This window comes from Marmota monax, unplaced genomic scaffold (assembly GCF_021218885.2).
Source record: "Marmota monax isolate L192 unplaced genomic scaffold, Marmota_monax_Labrador192_F-V1.1 WCK01_AAM20220418_F8-fsc00125, whole genome shotgun sequence".
In the NCBI taxonomy this organism is placed as follows: domain Eukaryota; kingdom Metazoa; phylum Chordata; class Mammalia; order Rodentia; family Sciuridae; genus Marmota; species Marmota monax.
The window spans coordinates 8,990,766-9,012,908 of NW_026695235.1; the positions used below are offsets into that span (position 1 = coordinate 8,990,766).

The following is a 22,143-nucleotide window of genomic DNA, read 5'->3' on the forward strand; positions in this document are numbered from 1 at the left end:
GACCTGAAGCACCAAAGCAGAGGAAGGAAGAAGGAGGTGGGTTCTTTTTCACCCCCGGTCCCCAAACTGTGTACAAACGATGCATTTGACACAGAAGTCTTAAGAGAGCCCTAGACCATCAGTGCACAGTGTCACTGTAAATCATCCCAGAGATTGCCTGGTCCAACTCTGCCCCTTGTGGCAGTGTGGTGCCTGCAAGAAAAGGAAAGGAATCTGTCCCTATTATATACACCTTTTTTCATAAATTATAGGACCACAGGTCTATATTTCAATTCAGTGAGGGTGAAGCATTCTGTAAGATCTAATGGATGAAGTCGTAGATCTGATTCTTCTGAAGTTCCTTCGGCATTTATTCCCCAGTTTAATATATTTGGAGCATATATTTTGCTGAGGTTGGCAGATGCAGAGTTTAATATTTCTGTATTACCAGTGGAGGAAATCAGACACCGGGCAAGGGAGAGACTGCGTCAAATTCAGGCATAAGACTCTGCCTGTGTGAGCATCTGGTCTAGGTTTCTGGTTCTCGATCCCATCTGCTGTAACACTGTTTGCATGATCTGATGGGCGTCAGATTATGGGGCATGTTGAAGTTGTTTAAATTAAACACACACACACACAGAGAGTCCACCCTTTATATCTACCAGTTCCAAATTTGAAAATTCAATCAACTGAAGTTTGAAAAGATTCGAAAAAAATTCTGTCCATGCTGAACATGTACGGACTTTTCCTTTTTTCTTAAACAGTACAGTACGACAACTGTTCCCACAGCATTTACCTTATTAGGTGATGTAAGTCATCTTGAGGTGACTTAAAGTCTAGGGGAGGACGTGCAGAGGTTATATAAGGGATGTGAGTATTCACAGATTTTAGTATCCACAGGGATCCTAGAGCCCACCCCTCTGGGACACTGAAGGACCACAGCATGTAAAGTAAATAATAGCCAAGGGACTCTAAAAGAGGTGGGAGAAGGGGAATGGGCAGGAGGCAGGAGGAGAAGGACGCCTGTGGAGCTCGGAGGAGCAAAGCAAGCTCTCTCTGTGTGTGTGTGTGTGTGTGCATGCGTGTGTGTATGGGCATGCGTGCGCATGCGTGCATGTCTCAGCATTGCTTCAATCTGTGCTTCTGAGACTCGACCTCTTATCAGAACCACATGGGAGGGTTAAAAGCCATTTGTTGTCCTTGTCCCTGGGGAGGCCTTCATTCCTTGGACTAAGGGCTGGGCTTGAGGGGCACCACAGCCCTTGAGAGTCCCCGGGGGAGCTGGTGGAGGTGTGCTGGGGGCCAGCCTGCAGGTGGAGCCTGCCCGGGAGCACTGTGGGGGGCCATGGGGTGTACACTCAGTCTCGCAGGTAACCCCAGACCACCAACCTCCCGTGGCAGTGTAGCTCCACTGTGTGGCCACCCTTGATGTTTGCTGTGTGTTCTCGAGCACAGACTCGGCTCCCCATGCCCAGCAGGAGTGATGGACCTACTAAGGACACCCGGGGAGGTCACGTGGTCTCAGGGCTGCTTCCTCCTGGCCTCGCTCCGTGGCTTGCAGATTACATCTTCCTGCTGTGTACTCATTGGTCATCCTCTGTGTCCTGGCCTCCTCTTCTCAGAGCTCAGGCACAGACTCAGTGCCCACGAGCAACTCTGAGTTAGGAGGACTGACTCCCACGGGAGCCGCAGGAGAGACCCAGCTTCTGCTTTGAGCTCCCACGCTCCTGTCTGGGGAGAGGAGGCAGTTGACGGGTCAGCCTGGGGCACTGCTCTGCACAGGGAGGAGGGACATGGGGGAGGGTGTCAGGGACCCTTGTCTTGCCCGTCTCCTTCCTGGGCTAGGAACTAGGATGCCCATGTTCATTGTGCCTCAAGGTGTTGTCTTGTGTCTGTTGAGGGTCCTACAGGTTCAGGAATGAGCCAAAGGGCTGAGCCTCTTCCTAGAGAGGCTGGACCAGGAGGAGGCAAGGAGACTTTTAATCACGTCCAGGGCCCATGCTGAGTCTCCTTCCCCGAGCTGTGACAATCACAGATAAATTCAGCTGCTCTTTTTTCTTGTCACAGCGTGACTAAAAACCTTGAGAATCCACATGCATGTCCAGGCCTGCTCCGACACCACCTGCTGTGTCCTTGTAGCGGGGCTGTGAGCAGGAGGACAGATGTGGGGCAGGGGACAGGGGAAGAAATGGCGAACTCAAAGGCCCAGGCTCATGGCATCAAGGGTAGGGAGGGTAAAAGCTCCTGGGAAAGCCAAGAGGGACGGGGACAGCAGGTACTCCCCTTCCTGGAAATGCAAACCTCCTTCATGCCGACATTGGAAAGCGTTCTCCCTGTGTGTGTACCTCGTGTCCCCAAGTAAGCCGCTGGTAGCACCCCTGGGGCCACCCTGCGTCTCTCTGCCTTTTCTTCTCTCTGTGCAGAACTGGAGCAGCGAGCTCCCTGCCATTCTCCTCTGCTCCACTAGGTGGCTCTGGGTGCTCTCAGATGACTGCGGGCGCTCAGACAGGTGAAGGAATCTCATTGGCTCACGGGAGGCGTGATGCCACCGGGCAGCTCTTTTTAAGAGAAAAGCCAGGACCTGAAGCAGCGACCCCTGAGCAGTGCTCTCTGTGCCTAGCGGCGGGGACGGGCTGCTGTGTGGAAGCCAACATGAGTGAGGTGAGTGATTCCTGGGCTTCAGGGGGAACTTGGGAGCGAGGAGAAGGGGTCTTCCACATGCCGCGTCTCAGGAATCGTGAAGGGCTTAGGAGTGGTGCCTGAGAGGAAATCAGCCCTGCAATTATGTGCTTGAGGACCGATGCTCTGCATGTCTTGGTTTGACTGGCAGCATAGACACTGGATAACTTTGCAACTTTTAAAATCAGCCTTACCAAGAGGAAGGGATGAATTGTTTGCTTCCGATTTTATTGTGACTTTGGAAAATGCTTTGGCTTATACAGGGAGCGGATGGTTTTATTCTCATGGAGATTTGGTTTTATTCTCATGGAGATTTGGCTTCTCCCAGCAAGCCCGTCTTGCCATTGTGGACACCTTAGCATGCAGCTACCTGGGGGAGATCAAGCCTGGGATGGCGGGGAGCTGGGGTGAGGATTCGTGCTGGGGTGCATCTCATGCAGGCACACTGCCACTACAAAGTGCACCTGCAGTTAATCACAGCACCAGGGACAGGCACAGACAGTAGGGACCATGGGAAGCCCAAGGGTGTCGATATGTAGCTCCAACACCGGGGGAGGCACTGGCGGAAGAGCAGCTAATTTCAAATGGAAAGTCGCTTCTGCATATGTGTACACGGAATGTTTTGTTGGGGCAAACTGATAGCTTGTGTATTTTTAAAAAGACTATAATCGCTTTCTCTCCCACAAGGCAGATTTGGGTTGTAAATACCATCCTCATTCAGTCTGATAACCCGGCCAAGTCCTCGTCGTTTCCTCTTGGATGGCACTTTAATGATTACTTTTAGAGAACTCTTATCATCTTTGTATTTTTAAAGAGATCTGTTGGACAGATGGGCGATCTTTTTTTGGAAGTTTAGAGTAAAATTAACAACTTCAGGAATAAAATGCCTCCCCCTGCTCTTATCTCTCGGCTGGGTGACTTAGGATATTGACATGGTGGGCAGGAGGTCAGAGCTCTGACAACTTAGGAACTGGGCTTGGGATGGGCCAAGAGCCTGAGGTAGGAAGGCAACGTGGGGTGGGAGATGGGCCGTCTCCGGCAGGCCACCTGGCAGGCTGCCAGGCAGATGTGGTAACAAGGGTGAAGCGCTGGGCACTGTCCCCAGCATTCCTGAACCTGCCCCTTCTTTGAGCCTCCCAACTCTCCTCTGAAGTAGGTGCCATTATTATTCCCAGTGGACAGATGAGGAAACTGAGGCTCAGAGAAGTGAACTAGCTGGCTCAAGGTCACCAGTTATGGACCATCAGAGCCAGAGCTTGGACTGCAGTGCTGGGCAGTTGGCCATCAGGTGCATGCTGGTGTCTGAATGTGGGTGGACTCTCTGAAGAGCTGGGGCCGGAGGAGGGTGCGAGGCCAGGAAAAGGAGGGTGGGGCTCTGAATTAGGGCACTGCCTGCCTGCTTAGGGGAGGGGCTTTGCATTGGACCCTCGGGGATCTGAGGAATGTGTGCTGTTGGTGGTCAGCTCACCTTGCTCACCAAATGAAGGGATGGCAGTGCAGATGGGTTTTCCTTTATACAAAACCTAGTGGGTAGAAGGGGCCAGAAGCCACATAGCCCTGGGGCCCCTCTCTTGGGTCAGGTCAGCTAACCTGGAACATGAGCTCAGTTGCCCATCTCCTGCTGAGGCTCCTTCCCTATGTGGTCTTCATGAGTTCTGCAGGGTGCTGGGCGGGGCAGGGCCACGTACCATAAGTCTCCAGGGAAGAGCATGCATCCCAGAGCTCACCCCAGGATTGGGATCGTAACCTGGTTTCTGTTGAATGTGTAATTAGGGCGCTCTGCAGGTCCCGCCCCGCCTCCAGCACATCACGAGATGGAGCGCTCTGCCTTGCTCCTTGAGTGTGGGCAAAGCCCCCAGCATGCAGTCCCTGCTGCCCTGCCCATCACCCGGCCACTCCTCCTCGTTCTCACCCTGTCACCTTCCACCTTGCAGCCCCACCTCTGCCCTCCGCTCCTGGCTGCCCTCCGCTCCTGGCTGCCCTCCAGGCTCCTGGGCATGCATGCATTCCTTGGACAGCAGGAATTTGTCCTTTGACTAAAACTTAAATCTGCTTAAAACATTTAATAAAGTGGAACAGAAGTTGCTTTCTGAGGACTGGGTCCCCCCTTCCAAAAGTTCTTAGTTGGATGAATTAAAAGTGACTTTTTTTCGTTTTAATAACTCTCAGGCAAGGATGGATTCCAGATGATCATTTATTTGCTCCTGTGACTAAGAGTCAGAGGGCCGGGCAGGGTTTGTCAGTTTCGTCCGACCTCAGGCTTTTGGAGGGTCTGGTGGGCAGATAGTTCCCGCTTGGCTCCTGGAGCTGGGCTGGCTGTGCAACTCCCAGCGCACTAGCTGTTCCTGGGGCTGCGCAGGGAGCCGGGCTGGGCTCAGAGCACCTGAAAGGGGCAGAAGGGTCTCCAGTCTGGAGGACAAAGGCAGAACAGCAAACTGAGCCTGACGCTGGCTTTAAACTGGGCAGCGTTATGACACAACATCATCTTCATCCCCTGGGACAACATTTTTTGGGGGACTGACATGTGATTGAAAAGAGCAGCTCAAGTATTGCAAGGAAATAAAGTCCAAATTTAGGGCAACGTGAGAGTGTGGAGGTGGTTTGTGGGGGCGTCTGATTTACATTTCGGTATTAAAGTGTGTCAGATGTGCCTGGAGCAATCTATGAGATGACTCGGGAGATAATTTAGCAGGGATCAAAATGCAGGCTGGAGTCTATTCGCTGGATCAGAAGCCCAGCTTACAAAGCGCGGCAGCATCTCGTCTTTGGTCTCACTACACACAAGAGAAAGCCTCCCTTTGTTTTCAGCCACCTTAAGAAAAAAAAGTCCCAGTTTGTCACTTAGGTATCTGTTTTAAGTTGCTTTTCCAAAAAAACTTATTTAGTGGGGCCAGGAGTGAGATCTTGATGGGGCCAGGCGCACGTCTGGAGAGGGATGTGAACCTTGGCACACCCGTTGCCCTGCGGGGCGGCGGTGGGGAGACTGTGCCCATTACATAACACATCAGCTGGCAGCTGTTAGTGAGACTGGAGACCCCTGGGGAAAAGCCTCCTTCTAGGCCTGAGCTTCCCGTCCTGAGGGCTCTCTCCCGGCTTTGGCCAACGTGGGATGGCGTGGCTCAGGGTTGTGACTCAGGGTGGTTTTCCATCTAGACCTTGGCCGCAATGAAAGGATGATGCCTGCCAAAGGCACCGTGCAGACAACACTAGCAACCTTTGTGGGCGAATCTTTAGACACGTCTGTCGTGAGCCTGAAACACAATCATCGCTGCTGTGTGCTCCAATTATACAGCCATCTCGAAGGAAACTCGGGAGCACGGGAGGGCCTTGTTCTGGAGGGACATTTTTCAGGGGAGGCTACCCTCACTTAAATCTTAGGATGGGGGCTTAGAAAAGACAGGAAGTTCTTTTTGTTTTTGATCAAAAGTAGACATTGGTTTTAAAATACCATGCAACATTGTTTTAGGGAGCAGGTGCTGAGCTATCAGGGTAACCCGGCGAGGGGACAGATAATTAATAAAACAGTGCTAAGGTCAGAATTATTATTGTCGTTTGGTGTTTCTTATGATGTCACAGGGAACTGAAAGGAATGCTAATGGATGGATGGTTAGGTTTGTAAGGACCTATGTGTTTGAGAGTCCTAAAGTGCTGATTCTGAGGGTAACCACATAGATTTTGCAAGTGGGCCCAAAGACCCAACGATAGACGGCCGATGGCACTTCACATCCTGATGTGATTTTAACCTCATTTAGGGGTGTAACCTGTGTAACTGCAGCGGAGATACAGGAGGGTCCAGTAGGATCCATTTGATTTTGCTGGTCCACACAATGAGGGCCTCTGCTCTAATTGGGGATATTAAGACGCTGACTGCAGCTTAGATTCAAAGCTTGACTTTTCCTAGCAGGGAAGAGGCCAAAACTAAGCATAAAAATGTGTTTTCTGGGCTGGTGACTTTAATGGAGAACCATAAAATTTATTTCCCCATCCCGCACTTCATTAACTAATGCCGCAGGATTAAAGAATCTCATTGTTTTTCTTTTGAATTCTAAGAATGTCAGAGCACAAGATGTATTATTACTTTTCCCCAGAAAGAAAAATTGAATCAATGACTCACAGTTTTATTTTATTAAAGGTTTATTGGAGTGGAGGGATCAAGACGAAAGGGTTCTGTAGTGGCAACTCCCTTGAATCCGAGACGGACACACTGTCAGCATTACTGATTAACATCCCGTTTCTTCTCTGTGTTTCATTAGAGGTGTTATCATAGGTGGGAGACGTTCACGATTTGTTGATGCTCCCTCTGTTCCCAGCCAGCTGGGTCCGCGGAACTATTTGAGCACACATTGAAGCCTCCAGCTTGGGGTTTTTCATTAATTTCAAATGGCTTTCTGGAAAGGGCTCACACTGGGGGAGGAGAAGGATTTCAGGTGCTGCAGAGACACAGGTTTATATTATATTTGAGTGAGACTTTTGTACAACACAGCTTTTAAGAGCATGCTGTGGAAGGGTTACCAGTTGCACGTCATTGATCAGAAGGTTCCTCCCCAGGCTGTGAACTTCCTGGTGGGGACAGTTCTACGTTGTCCACAGGCCTAGACCCTGGATCGCCTCCTGGTTTAGGTCTAGTTCCTGAATGAACTGATGAATTTCCAAGAAAGGATTTGTCAGTTACTGTCACAGATGGGCCAGGCACCCTCTTCTCTAAACCCTGAGACTAGTGGTTGAGGTACGATCCGAGGGACCCAGGGCATCTTTTGATCTTTCTCTTGGGTGGAAGCCTGGGTTTGCTGTGCAAATCCTTTTGAGTGGGAAATGGGTACACGAGCATATTTGCAAAACAAATGCTTTCATGGCCGAAAATGAGTAAAAAATGGGAAGTGCCTCAGCAGAAAGAACTCCTGACATTTGGGGAAATATCAGAAAAAATACTAGGGGGGATGCTAAAAGTCTAATGTCTGTATTTCATGTCACCTTCTCCGAGACCATTTCACTTTAGGTACGTCTGTTGGATTTCTAACAAGAGAGATCATACTGAGACGCAGAACTCTGGACACCTATAAAATCAGAACATCTATAAAATCATTGAAACAGAAATGCAGTTTGACCGTAATTAAAAGAGAATAAGAAAGAGTCTAAGCAGATGTTTAGTAAGAGAGCTCCCAGCATCAAATCACAGTCAGCCAGGAGTAGATTCTGGCACATTATTGGAGGTAAAATAGATTCCACATCCAGAAAGCAAGTTGCACATGTAAATATTTTAACTAGCAATTAAATATATTATCAATAATTTTAATATTGTTAATAGTGATTAAAATGATTACTTCCCTTAAATTATCTGTGAATGTTAGTTTATGTTTGGACTAGGACTATATGGCGGTTCATACACAAAAGGGGATCGATTGAGATTGGTTCTCTGGGGATCTGAGGATCGCATGGTGACCTGCGTCCTATGCAGCATAATAGAATCTCTGCTTCTCTGTATCCCAGCCATGCGCCATTTACTATTCTTCTCCCTATTCAAAATGAACAAACAATGAATAAACATTTTCCATTTGACCGGGAACGGGTGCCTTTGAGTGCAGATGTGAGGAAGTTCTGCAGGTCTTATTTTGTGCCACAAACAAAATGCCCATCAATGTCTCAAACCTATAAATTCACCGTACATTTCTGACTTCCTCACATGGACAATTCAGCCTAACTTACACGTTCCAGGCATCACGGCGCTTGTGAATTGTTTGTGCCTTGCAAATAGCTCTAGATTTATGCTTCAGAATCTCACTGAATTACTTCTCATTCCATTTCTGAAAGGGAAACGCTTGGCTGTATTTATGACATTGTCCAGGAAAAAAATCAATCACCCAATAAATGCCATTATTTTATATTTTGCTCTTAACCTGCCACCTTCTAAATAAAAGTGAGACAAATTAGAATCATAAAGCAGGGATGTGATCACCCAGAAATTGCAGGCTCCCCCGCAGAACATCCAAAGGAAAGGAAGTAAAGTGAGAGCCATCAGGCCACTCAAGGAGGCCACCTGCCCACTGCCAGGGAGGGGACCAGAGAGCAGGGGAGGCCTTCTCTCAGCGAGGCTTCTGCCCTCACTTTGCAGACAGAGTTGGACTTTGACGAGATTAAAATGGCCACAGTTGCACACGCTTCTCTCCTCCACCCAGTGGCCTGAATCTCAGTGCTGATTACGGCTACTTGGTGATGTTGAATTCCAAACCTGAAGTGGGGTTGTGAAAAAAGACATGGTCGTCTGTCATCTGTCCCACAGCACCACACCTTTTTTGGCTTGGCTGACATTCTAACAAAGTGACTGGTCATTTTAATTTTTACAACCCTGAGAGGAGGACTCCAGAGTCGACCATACTCATGGATGTTGTCTCAATCAAAGAAGAGGAAAAATATAACAAGGGAATATGTTGTCTCTTTCCTAAGATTTTTTAAAAAACTCATACCTAAATCCATCCATCACATACCTAAATTCCAATACTTACAAAACAAATTAAGGAATTATTCATGCTTTAGAATTTAAGTTTCTTATGTGTATGATTTCCTTATTAAGTTGTACTGTTTTGTTAGGGATTTAGAAAACTATCACTTTTTTTTTTTCCTTCTTGAGCCTAGCAAAAGGCTACGTGTACCTAGGGTTTTCTGTTTCTAATTGTACTTTGCTCCACACTTCTTCTGATGTGAAAGAAATTCCTGATTGCATGGACAGGTGAAAGTCTGAGCTGGGGAATGGCCCTATTGGAGCATGGGCGGGGGGCTAGTGAGGGGTGAAAGCCCATGACAGACACCAGCATCAGCACTAAACTGTCACATCAGGACAGGGACAGGGCTAAGCCTTCCTTCAAAGAATCATGTCTTAGAGGTTTCAGGAAGTTCTGGGTGGAAAGAACAGGGAGCACAACTCCATGATGCTGCCGCATTTCCTCTTCGGAGCAAGGAAAGGGGTTTGAGCAGACAGCAGCCTCTTGCCCAGTGAGACGGGGTCCTCTCCCTGTCCTTCTCTGGTTCTCCGTAGTTAGCTGTCACTGTCCTAATGATAAGCCTCCCATCCAGCCTGTAGTTGGGTGGCCCTGCCTCCTCAGCCCACCTACAGATCTGGGACAGGGCAGGGCCGTGGCTTCAGTGCTCTGGAATGCGGTCCCCAAAGTGTTTGTTAATAAACCCCGTGGGGGGAAAATCTCGAGTGTGTGTGTGCACAGTAGATTTTTAGATGTATTCTCAAATTACACACATGTGCTGCGGTGCTACTGAATTAAGGTGCAGTTCTAAAATACACTAAAAACACAATTTAAAAAGAACCCGGGATTGATGAGACAAGCTGTGCTTTCAGCTCTTGTGTGGATCACGATGGTTCACGAGCCCAAACCTCAAGAGACAGTGCCCGCCTCCAGGAGCGAGTGGTTTGCGGGAGAGAGTGGAGAGCCGTAGCTCAGGTTCTCTCTTGGTAGCCGCACTTCTCTCTGGGCCTGCTGCTGGCTGTGGTTTCCAAGCTTGCGAAGGGCTGGGGACGTTGCTGTGACACTGGAGGTCAGCTGGGCTCTCTCGGCGCCGCTGTGTGCTGGCGGAATCCACATCATTTTCCATCTGTGATTTAGGCAGGATTTTTTAAATTGTGGTAAAAAAAACTTGAAACTTGCCTTCTTAACCATTCCTAAGCGTGCGGTCCAGCAGTGTCCAGTGTGCTGACACTGTCGGGAAACCTGTGTCCAGAACCTGCCCAGGCTGCAGAACCGAAACCCTGCACCCGAGGAACACGGGCTCCCCTTGCTCTTCCCAGCCCTGTAGACCCCGCTCCACTTCCAGGCCCGGCTCCTGGGGCCCCTCGCGAGGCCGTCTGTAGGAGGAGCTATGCCACATGTGTCTTTGGCTTCCCTTACGTGGCTTGGCCTCTTCAGGGTCACCGTGCAGTGGCAGGTGACCGTGGAGTAGGAATATAGAACCCCTTGTCCCCTGTGGGAAGGCAGGCTCCGTTAACGGCGGGTCATGGAATCTGTGCATCCTCCTAATGGAGCCCAAGGGACTGCCACGCAGCGCACAGTGACATTCCAGGAGCATATCATCATGAGGGCGGCGGGGACAGTCCCCAGCTATGGGTTCTCCCTCTTCCCGGCCCATGAAGTCCATATCCACCTGGATACTAGACCTTCATGGAATCTGATTCCTCACTGATGGTGGATCACAAACAAATGTAAACAGACATTCTCACTCTTTACTCCATGAGGCTGCGACCCTGAAGCACCCTACACCCTGGAGGTGCTGTCCACTGTGGTTTGTGCTGGTCTGGGGCCTCCTGGAGTTGTGTTGTGCACAACCTGTGCAGCCGAACATGGTGTCCTCCCTGTCCTTGCTGGGCTGGAGTCAGCCTGCTCAAGGACCAACAACCTAGAGAAAAGCGGTGGTTTGTATAGCCCCACTTCGATGTCAGAGACTTGAAGGGGGCTTTCTCACTTCATTCAAAGTGATCCTTTTATTTATTTACTCGAGACAAGCTTTGCGAGGTTGCCCCTGCTGGCGTTAAATTCCTGGGCTCAAGTGATCTTGCCTCAGCCTCCCAACAAGCTGGGACCACAGGCGTGTGCCGCTGTGCCTGGCTTCAAAGTGTTCATTTAAAAATTGGGACAAGTGACCCAAAATTAGTCTTGCCAAGAAACCACAGAGCTCTTTAGGAAAAGCGGGTCCCCGTTTTGCTTGTGCATTTCCCATCCTATTGAAGCTCCAGTTTCCTGTCATGTTCTGGATACAACCCAATTTCTCTTGCACCTGTCCCAATTCCATCAAGACTTGGACAAGAAACACATTAAAAATAGACTGGCCCTGGGTGTTTTCCTTGTCTTGAGTGAAGAGAGAGCAGAGACGTCTGGACACAGCCATTCTTTCCCTCCCCGAGTCCCTGCCCTGTTTTCAGGATTCCGGTTTCCACCCTGACCTCCTCCCCTCCTCTGTCCTCCCACACAGGTGAAGGTGACAGATGCCCGTGTCCCTGCTGCATGGCCTGTCCCGATTCTCTTCTGTTCGCCTGGCAGCATGTGCTTGACTTTTGAGCCTTGTGCTTGCCCTCCACTGCTCTGATTGAATCAGAGAGCGAGTTCTGAAGGCCCCAGTACAGAACCCCGAGGACACATCGGCCTGGAGACCGTCAGTCCTTGCTGTGGTCAGTGCTGTTGCCTGCATCATCAGTAACCACATATGTCGGGCGCATTTCTTTCTGTCTGCTACGATCATGAAATTTTAAGAGACGGTGTCTTCTGTACATTCCCATGTCCCTAGCACATAGCATGAGACACACATTGATGTCTTAGGATCCGTTATGTGTTGGACATGCCGGATGGAAGAGTTTATGGGCTAGTGGGAGAGACAAGGTCACAGAAAACGAGCTCTAGCGCACACGGCACAGGTCTGGTCTGTGGATAAACCAAGTGCCAGGGAAGCGCTGGATTCCTGGTCATGGTGCAGGCTGGGAAGGGAGGCAAGACAGAGACCAGCAGACACTTCCCAAAGCAGCCATGCTCACAGAGCTAGGGAGTCCACACACTCCCTGAAGATCAGTGCCACCAGCACTATCGGGTAATAATTAATTTATTTATGTGTTTATTTATTTAGGTACCAGGGTTGAACCACTGAGCCACATCCCTAGCACTTTAATTTTCTTTTTTTTTTTTTTTTTTTTGAGATAGGGTCTCATTAAGTTGCTTAGGGCCTCAGTAAGTTGCTAAGGCTGGCTTTGAACTTGCAGACCCCCTGCCTCAGCTTCCTGAGCCACTGGGATGCTGTCAGGTGATCTTAAGAGTCGTGCATTTTAGCACCATCTGAGAATTTAGCAATCTCTTAGGTCAATGGATGCCTGCACATCAAGGCTGATGCTATAGTTAAGTTTCAACTGCTCAGTGTTAAAAGCGGCTTGGAACATACTGGACATTTTTTTCCCCATTCTTATTAATGAATATGGAGCTCTATTGACTTTTCATATCTCCCTTTAAAAGTGTGAAGTGAAAAAAATCTCTTCAGTACATTGGAAATAGGTCTCATGAGGACAGCCACTTACTTTTTTTTTTTTTTTTGGAGTTATACACATGACTTTATTTTAAAATCTGCATGTTCTAATTGTGAGAAATGTGTAGGCGAGTTTGAAGGTCAGTGATTGGCCTTCCGGGGTCATCTATCCATGGCGGGATATCACGGTGCTGTTTAGACCTCGGGGTCCCTGGAGGCTTCTTGCTATTGTTATTCTTTTTTTCTCTTTTAGTCCGTTCCAGGAATGGACTCATCCTGTATTTATAGCTCCCTTCTCACATCTGCTGAAGTCCTGTCAAAATACCTAGATAATACAGTTCCATGTCTCCAATATTATTTCTGGCAATGTTCTCTACCCCAGAAATGTGGGCTATTTAACTCTTCTTGAAGAAAATTTCTTAAAATAGACATAGCGATTTGTCAAGCACCTCCACCAAGTACCTCCTCCAAGTTCATAGCTATCTTTTCATCTGGATTTAATCTTCCCATCTTTCAGCCACTCGTCTCACTGGGGGGCCGTATTTTATGAATGTCCACGTCATGGGTTTTCTGCTGAGTTCTTGCCGAAAGCCAGATTGGCTGAAATTCATGTGAGAGTTCCCCCAGGGTTGAATTTTGAATGAGGATTTTAAATTTTCAAATGACAAAAATACAAATGCAGCCTAATGTGACTCCACTGCTAGGAGCAGTGGCCTCGGGGGACCTTTGTTCTTGCTTCGGGGGCTCCGGGCTCTGGTGGTGTTGCCCCAGGGAAGGGACATGGGGTTGAGCCTCCAGGACCTCCAGATCTGTCAGAAACGCGCTGTGTGAGAGCAAGACCCGTCCTCACCCTGTCCTCTTGGGCACCTGTGCCACAGACCTCTCTTGAGGGGACAATGCTCAGAGGTGGGACATCTAAGAAAGCTCATGTCCTGGTCAGGAAGGACCAGGACAATATGTGGGGCCTGGTGAGAACAGAAGTAGGGGCCCCTGGATAAACATTATTAAGAATTTCACGACAGTGGAAACAGATCAGAAGGCCCGGCTTGGGGCCCTTCTGAATGTGGCCAGTGTGACTGCCTCAGTCACACCCCCATGAGGTCAACCCTGGGTAAAGGCAGGTGGCCTGACGGCTTTTGAACGAAAAAAGAAAAGGAAGAAAAAAAGGAAAAAAAAAAATAGAAACAGAGAGTGGACAGAGCACGACTCTCTCACTCTCGGAGCGCGGAGCCTCGTGTGTGCAGAGAGTATCCTCCCTGTCCAGCGGGGACTTTGGCATGGCCTGCGTCTGGCCCTGGGAGGAGAGGGCTGAGGGTCTTCCCCAAGTCTGTGGCACCTCCAGGCTGGCATGGAGGAAGCCCGCCTGCAGCGAGCTTGAAAAAGAAGTCGTCTTGGCTGAGGGTGGGCTTGGTTGACCCTAAGAACCGGCGACGAAGTAATAAAATCAGTTAAAATGCACTTAGAACGTGTGTGTTTATGTACGTTTAAAAGCATCTAAATGCTAAATTCCAACCTCAATGTGAAAATTTCCCCGAATTCTGATTCCTAAGATCCTTCCCGGGTATTGGTTGCTTATTCATGTGAAAGGTCACAATGACCAGTTTTGTCCAACGACTTTTTCTGTCCTCACATCTGGCTTCACCTCCTCTCCTTGAGCGCCCCGTGTGCAGGGGACACAGAACACAGATGCTCAGGCTTGTTCAACTGAAGAAGCGCGCTTACTCCCTGGGCTTGGGAACAGTCGGCCTCAGCAACACAGGGTCAGTGGGTGCAGATGTGCAGCGATCTGGTGGTGGAGTGACCCTGTCCTTGGAAGACAGCCTTTACCTAAATCAGAAGTAGCTTTGTTTTGCAGCAAATTAAATTGTTCTGGATTTCAGAGGGATGCAAAATGAAATACGGAGCAAATGTCCATCATGAAGGGCAGAGCTGTCGTTAGAGTGGGCAGGTGGTGGGGCCCTGTGCATGCTCTCACACAGAGTGGGAGAGTTTTACCTCCCCAGGGTGCAGCTGGTCAGTGGCTCCGTAGCTTTTGGCCAGTCTCCGGATCCATCTCATTGCATTTCTTGAGCCAGAACAGTTGATTTAGGACCAAACATTCCCCTTACTTCCCAAAGAATACAGCCAGGCTTCTAGCATATTCTGAAACCACTTTCATTTTAGTTGAGTGGGAAAAAAAATCTGTTTCTTTATTACCAAAGAAGCAAATCTCCAGCTTCGGAAGCTCGGAACAATCCTCCTGGAAACTGTTGTCTGTGGTGCCAAGTTAGCATCTGCATTTCATCACAAGAAGTCACTGCCGAAGCCAGGGCTTCAGCTTTTATAGCAAGAGTGTCCATAGAGTCGTGGAACTCACGGACGGACAACCAGAAAACCCACAGAGTGAGTGACCGAGGGAGAGCTTTTTTTTTTTTTTCTTTGTACCAGGGACTGAACTCGGGGCACTGGACCACTGAGCCACATCCCAGCCCTATTTTGTGTTTTATTTAGAGACAGGGTCTCACTGAGTTGCTCAGCACTTCACATTTGCTGAGGCTGGCTTTGAACTCCCGATCCTCCTGCCTCAGCCTCCCGAGCCCCTGGGATCACTGGCATGTGCCACCGCGCCTGGCTGGGAGGCCTGTTTTCATGGTCCCTGTAAACCGTTCTCGCAGGTGCAAGGAGTGGGCAGGCGGACCTTGCGATGGAACAGAATCAGGACAGTGAGCTCTGCTTCATCCAGTTCCAGGACCACCCTGTGGGATGTGTTCCTCCATCTTTTACGTAAAATGGCCCAAAGGGTTTCACAAGCAGACTTTCGTGTGATGTCATGAATGTCCACACGGGTCCTTTAAAATAAGGAAGGGCAAGAAATGAGATTCCTCCTCTGCAACCAGATGGACGGGGATGGTTGCACAGTTGGTGGCAGAAGGTGTCCTCAAAGACAGGGCCTCCGTCTTCCAAGCCAACGTTTCCCCCTCTGAACAGGCGAGAATAATGGCGGGTGCCCTCAGTTCCAAGTCAGCCTGCCCGGGCTCAAATTCCACCCCTCTGACTTGGTGTCCTTGCTCTGACACCTCCCAGCGTCTCAGGTTGTGCCTGGTAGTAAGCGTAGGGCTGTTCCTCTGGAATGGAAAGTCACTGTTGTCGTGGTGCTTGAGAAAATGTAGCTGCTCGCATTTCAAGACTGAGCCTGGAGCCTTGGGGAGAGGGAACGAAAGGGTCTATTTACTTGGCAGCGTGCTTGGGGCTCCTCTTGGATAGCCCCAGGTGTGCTGTGGGCTCTTTCTTTCTTGCTCCACTTTTTCACTTAATGAACAAGCTGAATGCAGCGCCTATGGCTCCTGGCTCAACTGTGGGGGAGCTGGTGGGGCCAAGCCCAGATCAGGCAGCACCCAGGATGGGTGCTGGGGGCCTGCAGGGTGCCACTCTCCCAGCCCTCTCCCAGCCCCCAGGGCTTCTTCCTTCCGTTGTCTGAGGTCTTTCTTTGCCTTCTCTTGACTGGACTCAGCAGAGGCTTTTCAAGCTGTGTTGGCAAGGGGATCAAGCTGAATGCGGGCGCTGCAGGTCATTGAAAAGAGGCCTCTGTCACCATGGCCAGTTCCTGTCCCAGGGCGACCACCTGTGGGTTTGTAGCCACACATTAGCTTCTCTGGCCCGTGAAACACAAGAGTGCTCGGGAAACCACATCGTTCCAGGAAGGGCAGCTGCGCTTGGTGCTTATATGGATTCCCTTAGATCAGAGGTTTTCGTTACTTCCAGAAAAGTGGCTCTGCCTATAGGTTCTCCCCTGCTCGTCTCTAAGGTGAATCTGGCCTTAAATGGTGAGCTGCAGCTGTGTCTCCTCTCTGCTTCCCTGGTCTTTGGTGGGCAGCACTCCATCCTCTCCCGGCTCCTGACGCTGGCTGAGTAGCCACCATTTCTAGGAACAGGGAGAAGGAACAAACCTCTCCTGCCCTCTCTGCTCCACCCAGTCTGGCGCCTTCTGTGGCTCCTGTGAGAACGTGCTAGTGATTTCTGGGTCCCTGTGCCTCTGTTGAAGGCTCGCCGTGCCCTTCCTCAAGCAGCAGCCGTGCCATGTTGGCAGGCCTCTGGGCTTCCCACCAGCTGCCATTACCCTGAGGATGATCTGAGGAAAGGACACACACGATGGAGGAGGTGGAGGTGAGGGAGAAGCTGCAGAAGGTGAGCACGGACATCCACGTTCCTGCAGCCTCCGGACCTCACAGAACCTCGGGGCTCCCTTTGGCCGAGCAGCAGCTGCTGCCGCATGTTGAATCTTGTGTCCTTTACCCAGCTGCAGGCTGTGGAGAGTCGCAGATCAGGCCGGGCATGCCCCAGTTGTGCCAGGGCCACTGGGCTCTCCCAGCATGCCCACGTTCCTCCTGGACCCTCCCTGCAAGGGACTTGAACCCAAACCACAAAATGCATCTGTGCCAGAGTCAGAGGCCCGGAAGCTTCCACAGGAATTAGTAACTTCACGCCTAGCAGGGAGGGCTGCGTCCTTCATGAGGAAAAGGTCACAGATATTAGTCCTTGCTCTTTGGATTCTCATAATAGCCATGTGAGGTATGTTTAATTTGAATTAATTCACCATGAACAAGAAATTGGCAGATATAGCAGCTGAGGCGCCCAGTAGTGCAGCCCTTATTTGGGGTCATTCGGCCATATGTGGCCAAGCCGGATGTGCTCTCTGCTTAGCCATAGAGCAGGTGGAGCACAGTGGAAGAGAAATGGGCCATCTTCTCCCCCATCCCCCAGGCCACTCCCCCAGTCCTCTCCCCCTCCCCCTCTCCCTCTCTCCCTCTCTCCTCTCTCCCTCTCTCCCTCTCCCCTCTCTCCCTCTCTCTCCTCTCTCCCTCTCTCCCTCTCTCTCCTCTCTCCCTCTCCCTCTCTCTCCCCTCTCCCTCTCTCCTCTCTCTCCTCTCTCCCTCTCCCCCTCCCCCTCTCCCTCTCTCTCCTCTCTCCCTCTCCCCCTCCCCCTCTCCCTCTCTCTCCTCTCTCCCTCTCCCCTCCCCCTCTCCCTCTCTCTCCTCTCTCCCTCTCCCCCTCCCCCTCTCCCTCTCTCTCCTCTCTCCCTCTCTCCTCTCTCCCTCTCCCCTCTCTCTCCTCTCTCCCTCTCCCCTCTCTCCCTCTCTCCCTCTCCCTCTCTCTCCTCTCTCCCTCTCCCCTCTCTCCCTCTCTCCCTCTCCCCTCTCTCCCCTCTCTCTCCTCTCTCCCTCTCTCCTCTCTCCCTCTCTCCTCTCTCCTCTCCCCTCTCTCCTCTCTCCCTCTCTCCCTCTCCCCTCTCTCCCCTCTCTCTCCTCTCTCCCTCTCTCCTCTCTCCCTCTCCCCTCTCTCCCTCTCTCCCTCTCCCCTCTCTCCCTCTCCCCTCTCTCCCCTCTCTCTCCTCTCTCCCTCTCTCCTCTCTCCTCTCCCCTCTCTCCCTCTCTCCCTCTCCCTCTCCCCTCTCTCTCCTCTCTCCCTCTCTCCTCTCTCCTCTCTCCTCTCCCCTCTCTCCCTCTCTCCCTCTCCCTCTCCCCTCTCCCTCTCCCCTCTCTCCTCTCTCCCTCTCCTCTCTCCCCTCTCTCCTCTCTCCCTCTCTCCCTCTCCTCTCCCCCCCTCTCCTCTCTCCCTCTCCCCTCTCTCTCCTCTCTCCCTCTCCCCTCTCTCCCTCTCTCCCTCTCCCTTCTCTCCCTCTCTCCTCTCTCCCTCTCTCCTCTCTCCTCTCTCCCCTCTCTCCTCTCTCCCTCTCCCCTCTCTCTCCTCTCTCCCTCTCCCCTCTCTCCCTCTCTCCTCTCTCCTCTCCCCTCTCTCCTCTCTCCCTCTCCCCTCTCCCTCTCCCCTCTCTCCTCTCTCCCTCTCCTCTCTCCCCTCTCTCCTCTCTCCCTCTCCCCTCTCTCTCCTCTCTCCCTCTCCCCTCTCTCCCTCTCTCCCTCTCCCCTCTCTCCCTCTCTCCTCTCTCCTCTCTCCTCTCCCCTCTCTCCCTCTCCCTTCTCTCCCTCTCTCCTCTCTCCCTCTCTCCTCTCTCCTCTCTCCCCTCTCTCCTCTCTCCCTCTCTCCCTCTCTCTCCTCTCTCCCTCTCCCCTCTCTCCTCTCTCCCCTCTCTCCTCTCTCCCTCTCCCCTCTCTCCCTCTCTCCCTCTCTCTCCTCTCCCCTCTCTCTCCTCTCTCCCTCTCCCTTCTCTCCCTCTCCCCTCTCTCTCCTCTCTCCTCTCTCTCCTCTCCCCTCTCTCCCTCTCTCCCTCTCTCTCCTCTCCCCTCTCTCTCCTCTCCCCTCTCTCCCTCTCTCCCTCTCCTCTCTCTCCTCTCCCCTCTCTCCCTCTCTCCCTCTCTCTCCTCTCCCCTCTCTCTCCTCTCCCCTCTCTCCCTCTCTCCCTCTCCCCTCTCTCCCTCTCCCTCTCTCCCTCTCCCCTCTCTCCTCTCTCCCTCTCCTCTCTCCCCTCTCTCCTCTCTCCTTCTCCCCTCTCTCTCCTCTCTCCCTCTCCCCTCTCTCCCTCTCTCCCTCTCCCCTCTCTCCCTCTCTCCTCTCTCCTCTCCCCTCTCTCCCTCTCTCCCTCTCTCCCTCTCTCTCCTCTCCCCTCTCTCTCCTCTCTCCCTCTCTCCCTCTCTCTCCTCTCTCCTCTCTCCCCTCTCTCCCTCTCTCCTCTCTCCTCTCTCCCCTCTCTCCTCTTTCCCTCTCTCCCTCTCTCTCCTCTCTCCCTCTCCCCTCTCTCCCTCTCCCCTCTCTCCCTCTCTCCTCTCTCCCTCTCTCCTCTCTCCTCTCTCCCCTCTCTCCTCTCTCCCTCTCCCCTCTCTCCCTCTCCTCTCTCCCCTCTCTCCTCTCTCCCTCTCCCCTCTCTCCCTCTCTCCCTCTCTCTCCTCTCCCCTCTCTCTCCTCTCTCCCTCTCTCCCTCTCTCCCTCTCTCCTCTCTCCCTCTCTCCCTCTCCCTCTCCCTCTCCCCTCTCTCTCCCCTCTCCTCTCCCTCTCTCTCCTCTCTCCCCTCTCCTTTGACCATTCCTATGCTGTTGGATTCCTTTCAGGGACCAGGTTCTGCAAAGTGAGCATGTAATTCCCACTACCTGGCACAGTAGTTTACTGCTATTCCCATTTGACGGAAGTGGGGACTGAGGCTCACTAAAGTGGTGTGACTTGTTCAGGGTTAGGAGGCTCCTGTGTGACAGGGCTGGGTATCCTGGGGGGTCTAATTCCAGGACTCTGTTCCACCTCCTCCTCTTCTTTCTTTTTATTCATCAGGGTTTTCAAGGTGCACTTTCACATAGTCACATCTACCCTTTTAAGTTGCATGGCTGGTGAATTCTGACATTGAGATTTAGACTACTGATTCTCTCTGGAAAGTTCCATTGTGTGCCTTTGGAGTCAGGGCCTCCCCTTTGCCCTCAGCTCTACAATCCACCTTTCACTAGCACACTGTGAATAAAACGAGCCCAATTATGGTACTCACCAAATAAGCCCAAGGTGTTTACACTGCTTTGAGAACAGCATGATCTTACAGACTTGCACATAAATTAACCCACGTGCAGCAGTCCTCTCCTATCCATGGGGGATGCATTCTAAGACCCCTGCAGATTCCTGAAAACTGCACACAGGGCCAAGCCTAAATATACTGTTTTTTCCTATCTATATAAAGACCAGCAACAATAACTAATAATAAGAGAATAATTGTAGCAATATAGTGTAATCAGAGTCAGTGAATGTGCTCTAACTCAAGCATCTTAAGTTCCTCTTTGCACTATAGTAATATTTTCAGAATTTGGTTGGTTGGGGTCACTGAAACTGCAGGTAAGGGGGGCACTGTACTGAAACAACTAATAAATGCTGCCTTATAAAGAACAGCGGAAGTAGTGGAATTGGAACAAGATGGCAGAGAGTGACCGAAGCTGCCCTCCCTGGGCGCTGCCACAGGATCTCAGCTGTGGGCGAGCAGGGTTTCGGCTACGATGTGGCAGCCCCAGTTCTCTGTTTCAAGAGGAAACTCCTCTTAAACTGACAACCAGCATTAATACTACCGTGGCCCTGTGTGTCCCTGGGGAGTGGGGTCCTAGGGACATCAGCTGCTGTACAGTGACCAGGGAACCAGCTGGAAACGCTAATCTGTTAGGGGTCTGAATCTCAGGGTGCTGGAGCAGGAAGGAGGTCAGCGCCGTGGAGAGGACTCGCTTAGGAGAAAGTGCACCAACAGTTGGGCGGTGGTGCACGCCTGGGATCCCAGCGGCTGAGGCAGGAGGATCCCAAGTTCAAAGGCAGCCTCAGCAAAAGCGAGGTGCTAAGCAACTCAGTGAGACCCTGTCTCTAAATAAAATACAAAATAGGGCTGGGGATGGGGCTCAGTGTTCAAGTGCCCCTGAGTTCAATACCCAGTACCAAAAAACAAAACAAAACACTAACACCTTAGCTCATACCGCTGCAGAAGTTGTGGTGGCTATCCAGAACCTTCTGTGCCATTTGTTTTCAAACAAAGTTGACAGCAATGTAAACATCAGTCTGAGTCTTTGGGGGACTAGGCTGAATAGGAAAAGCCAAGCCGCTTTACTGGCATGCACGAGATACGTAGGATTTGAAACCTTGGAGGTATTTACTCCAAATGAATTCAAGAGCCTCAGTGGACATTTCACATGACACAAGAATCCATGAAGTGAGAGGATGTCTCTCGAGGCCTTGGCTAGCTAGCACTGTCCCCTGGTTGCCACATACACCTGTTGTGAAATTAGATGAAGGATGTGCATTTTAATAAGACGGAGACAATATCCACGTGTGTCCACTCAGAAGAGTTGGAAGGAAGTGTTCTAGGGTGTCAGCACAGCTCAACACGAGCCGTTGGATGGTGGATGGTTTTCCCACTTTCTTCCTTCTGCATGTCCAGTAATTTCACAATGACCACATCCTGCTTTTGCAAATAGAAAACAGAGTTCTTTATAAAGGAAATGGGCACAAAGAAGGTTTTTTAGGGTAAAAGCACAAATTTTTAAAAAAATTATGACTGTGGCATAAAGTAGAAAAAGCCTTTCAATAAAACGAATCACGAGTCCCTGCGCAGGAGGACTCCTTCAATAATGGTTTGCTGAACCCCCAGTGAGGCCAACTAATTCTGGCACCGTAAAGGTCAGGATAGCAATTCTAGGAATAGAAGTCGGCATTGGAGGCAAAATTTCAGCCTCTGGGTCTTGCAGAGGGGAAAGTGAGAGCGTGAGGAAGAATTAGAAAGGTTAATGAGCTTGTCCTTGAAAACCTCATCAGTTTTTTCAATCAACTTTAAAAAAAAAAGCTGAAGTTTTCTTTTGACATTAATTTCTACACCTTTAGGGATTAAATCAGTGGAGCTTTTAATGATCATTTTTTTTTTTTTTTTGCGAATGTTACTAGAAGAATTATAGATGATTTAAAAATATCAGTGGCAAGAAATTAAATCTCTTCTATTCTTACCGCAGAATGTTGGCATTAAGGTCTCTGCTGCTTTTCTGAAAAATCCAGAACTCTAATTGGAAAGGTGCCTTTAATGGGGTCCCTTGATGTTGCTCAGTG

At 50.6% G+C, this 22,143-nt stretch overlaps 1 protein-coding gene across 1 annotated transcript in view; it reads left to right on the forward strand.

The window, feature by feature from the left end:
• Positions 1–2,489: 2,489 nt before the first annotated feature.
• Positions 2,490–22,143, forward strand: part of Pcp4 (Purkinje cell protein 4) — a 54,653-nt gene continuing 34,999 nt past the window's right edge. The window contains exon 1 of the mRNA XM_046439184.2: positions 2,490–2,640. Within this exon, the coding sequence (XP_046295140.1) occupies positions 2,632–2,640 (9 nt within the window). The 5' untranslated portion in view covers positions 2,490–2,631. The remainder of the gene's footprint in view (positions 2,641–22,143) is intronic.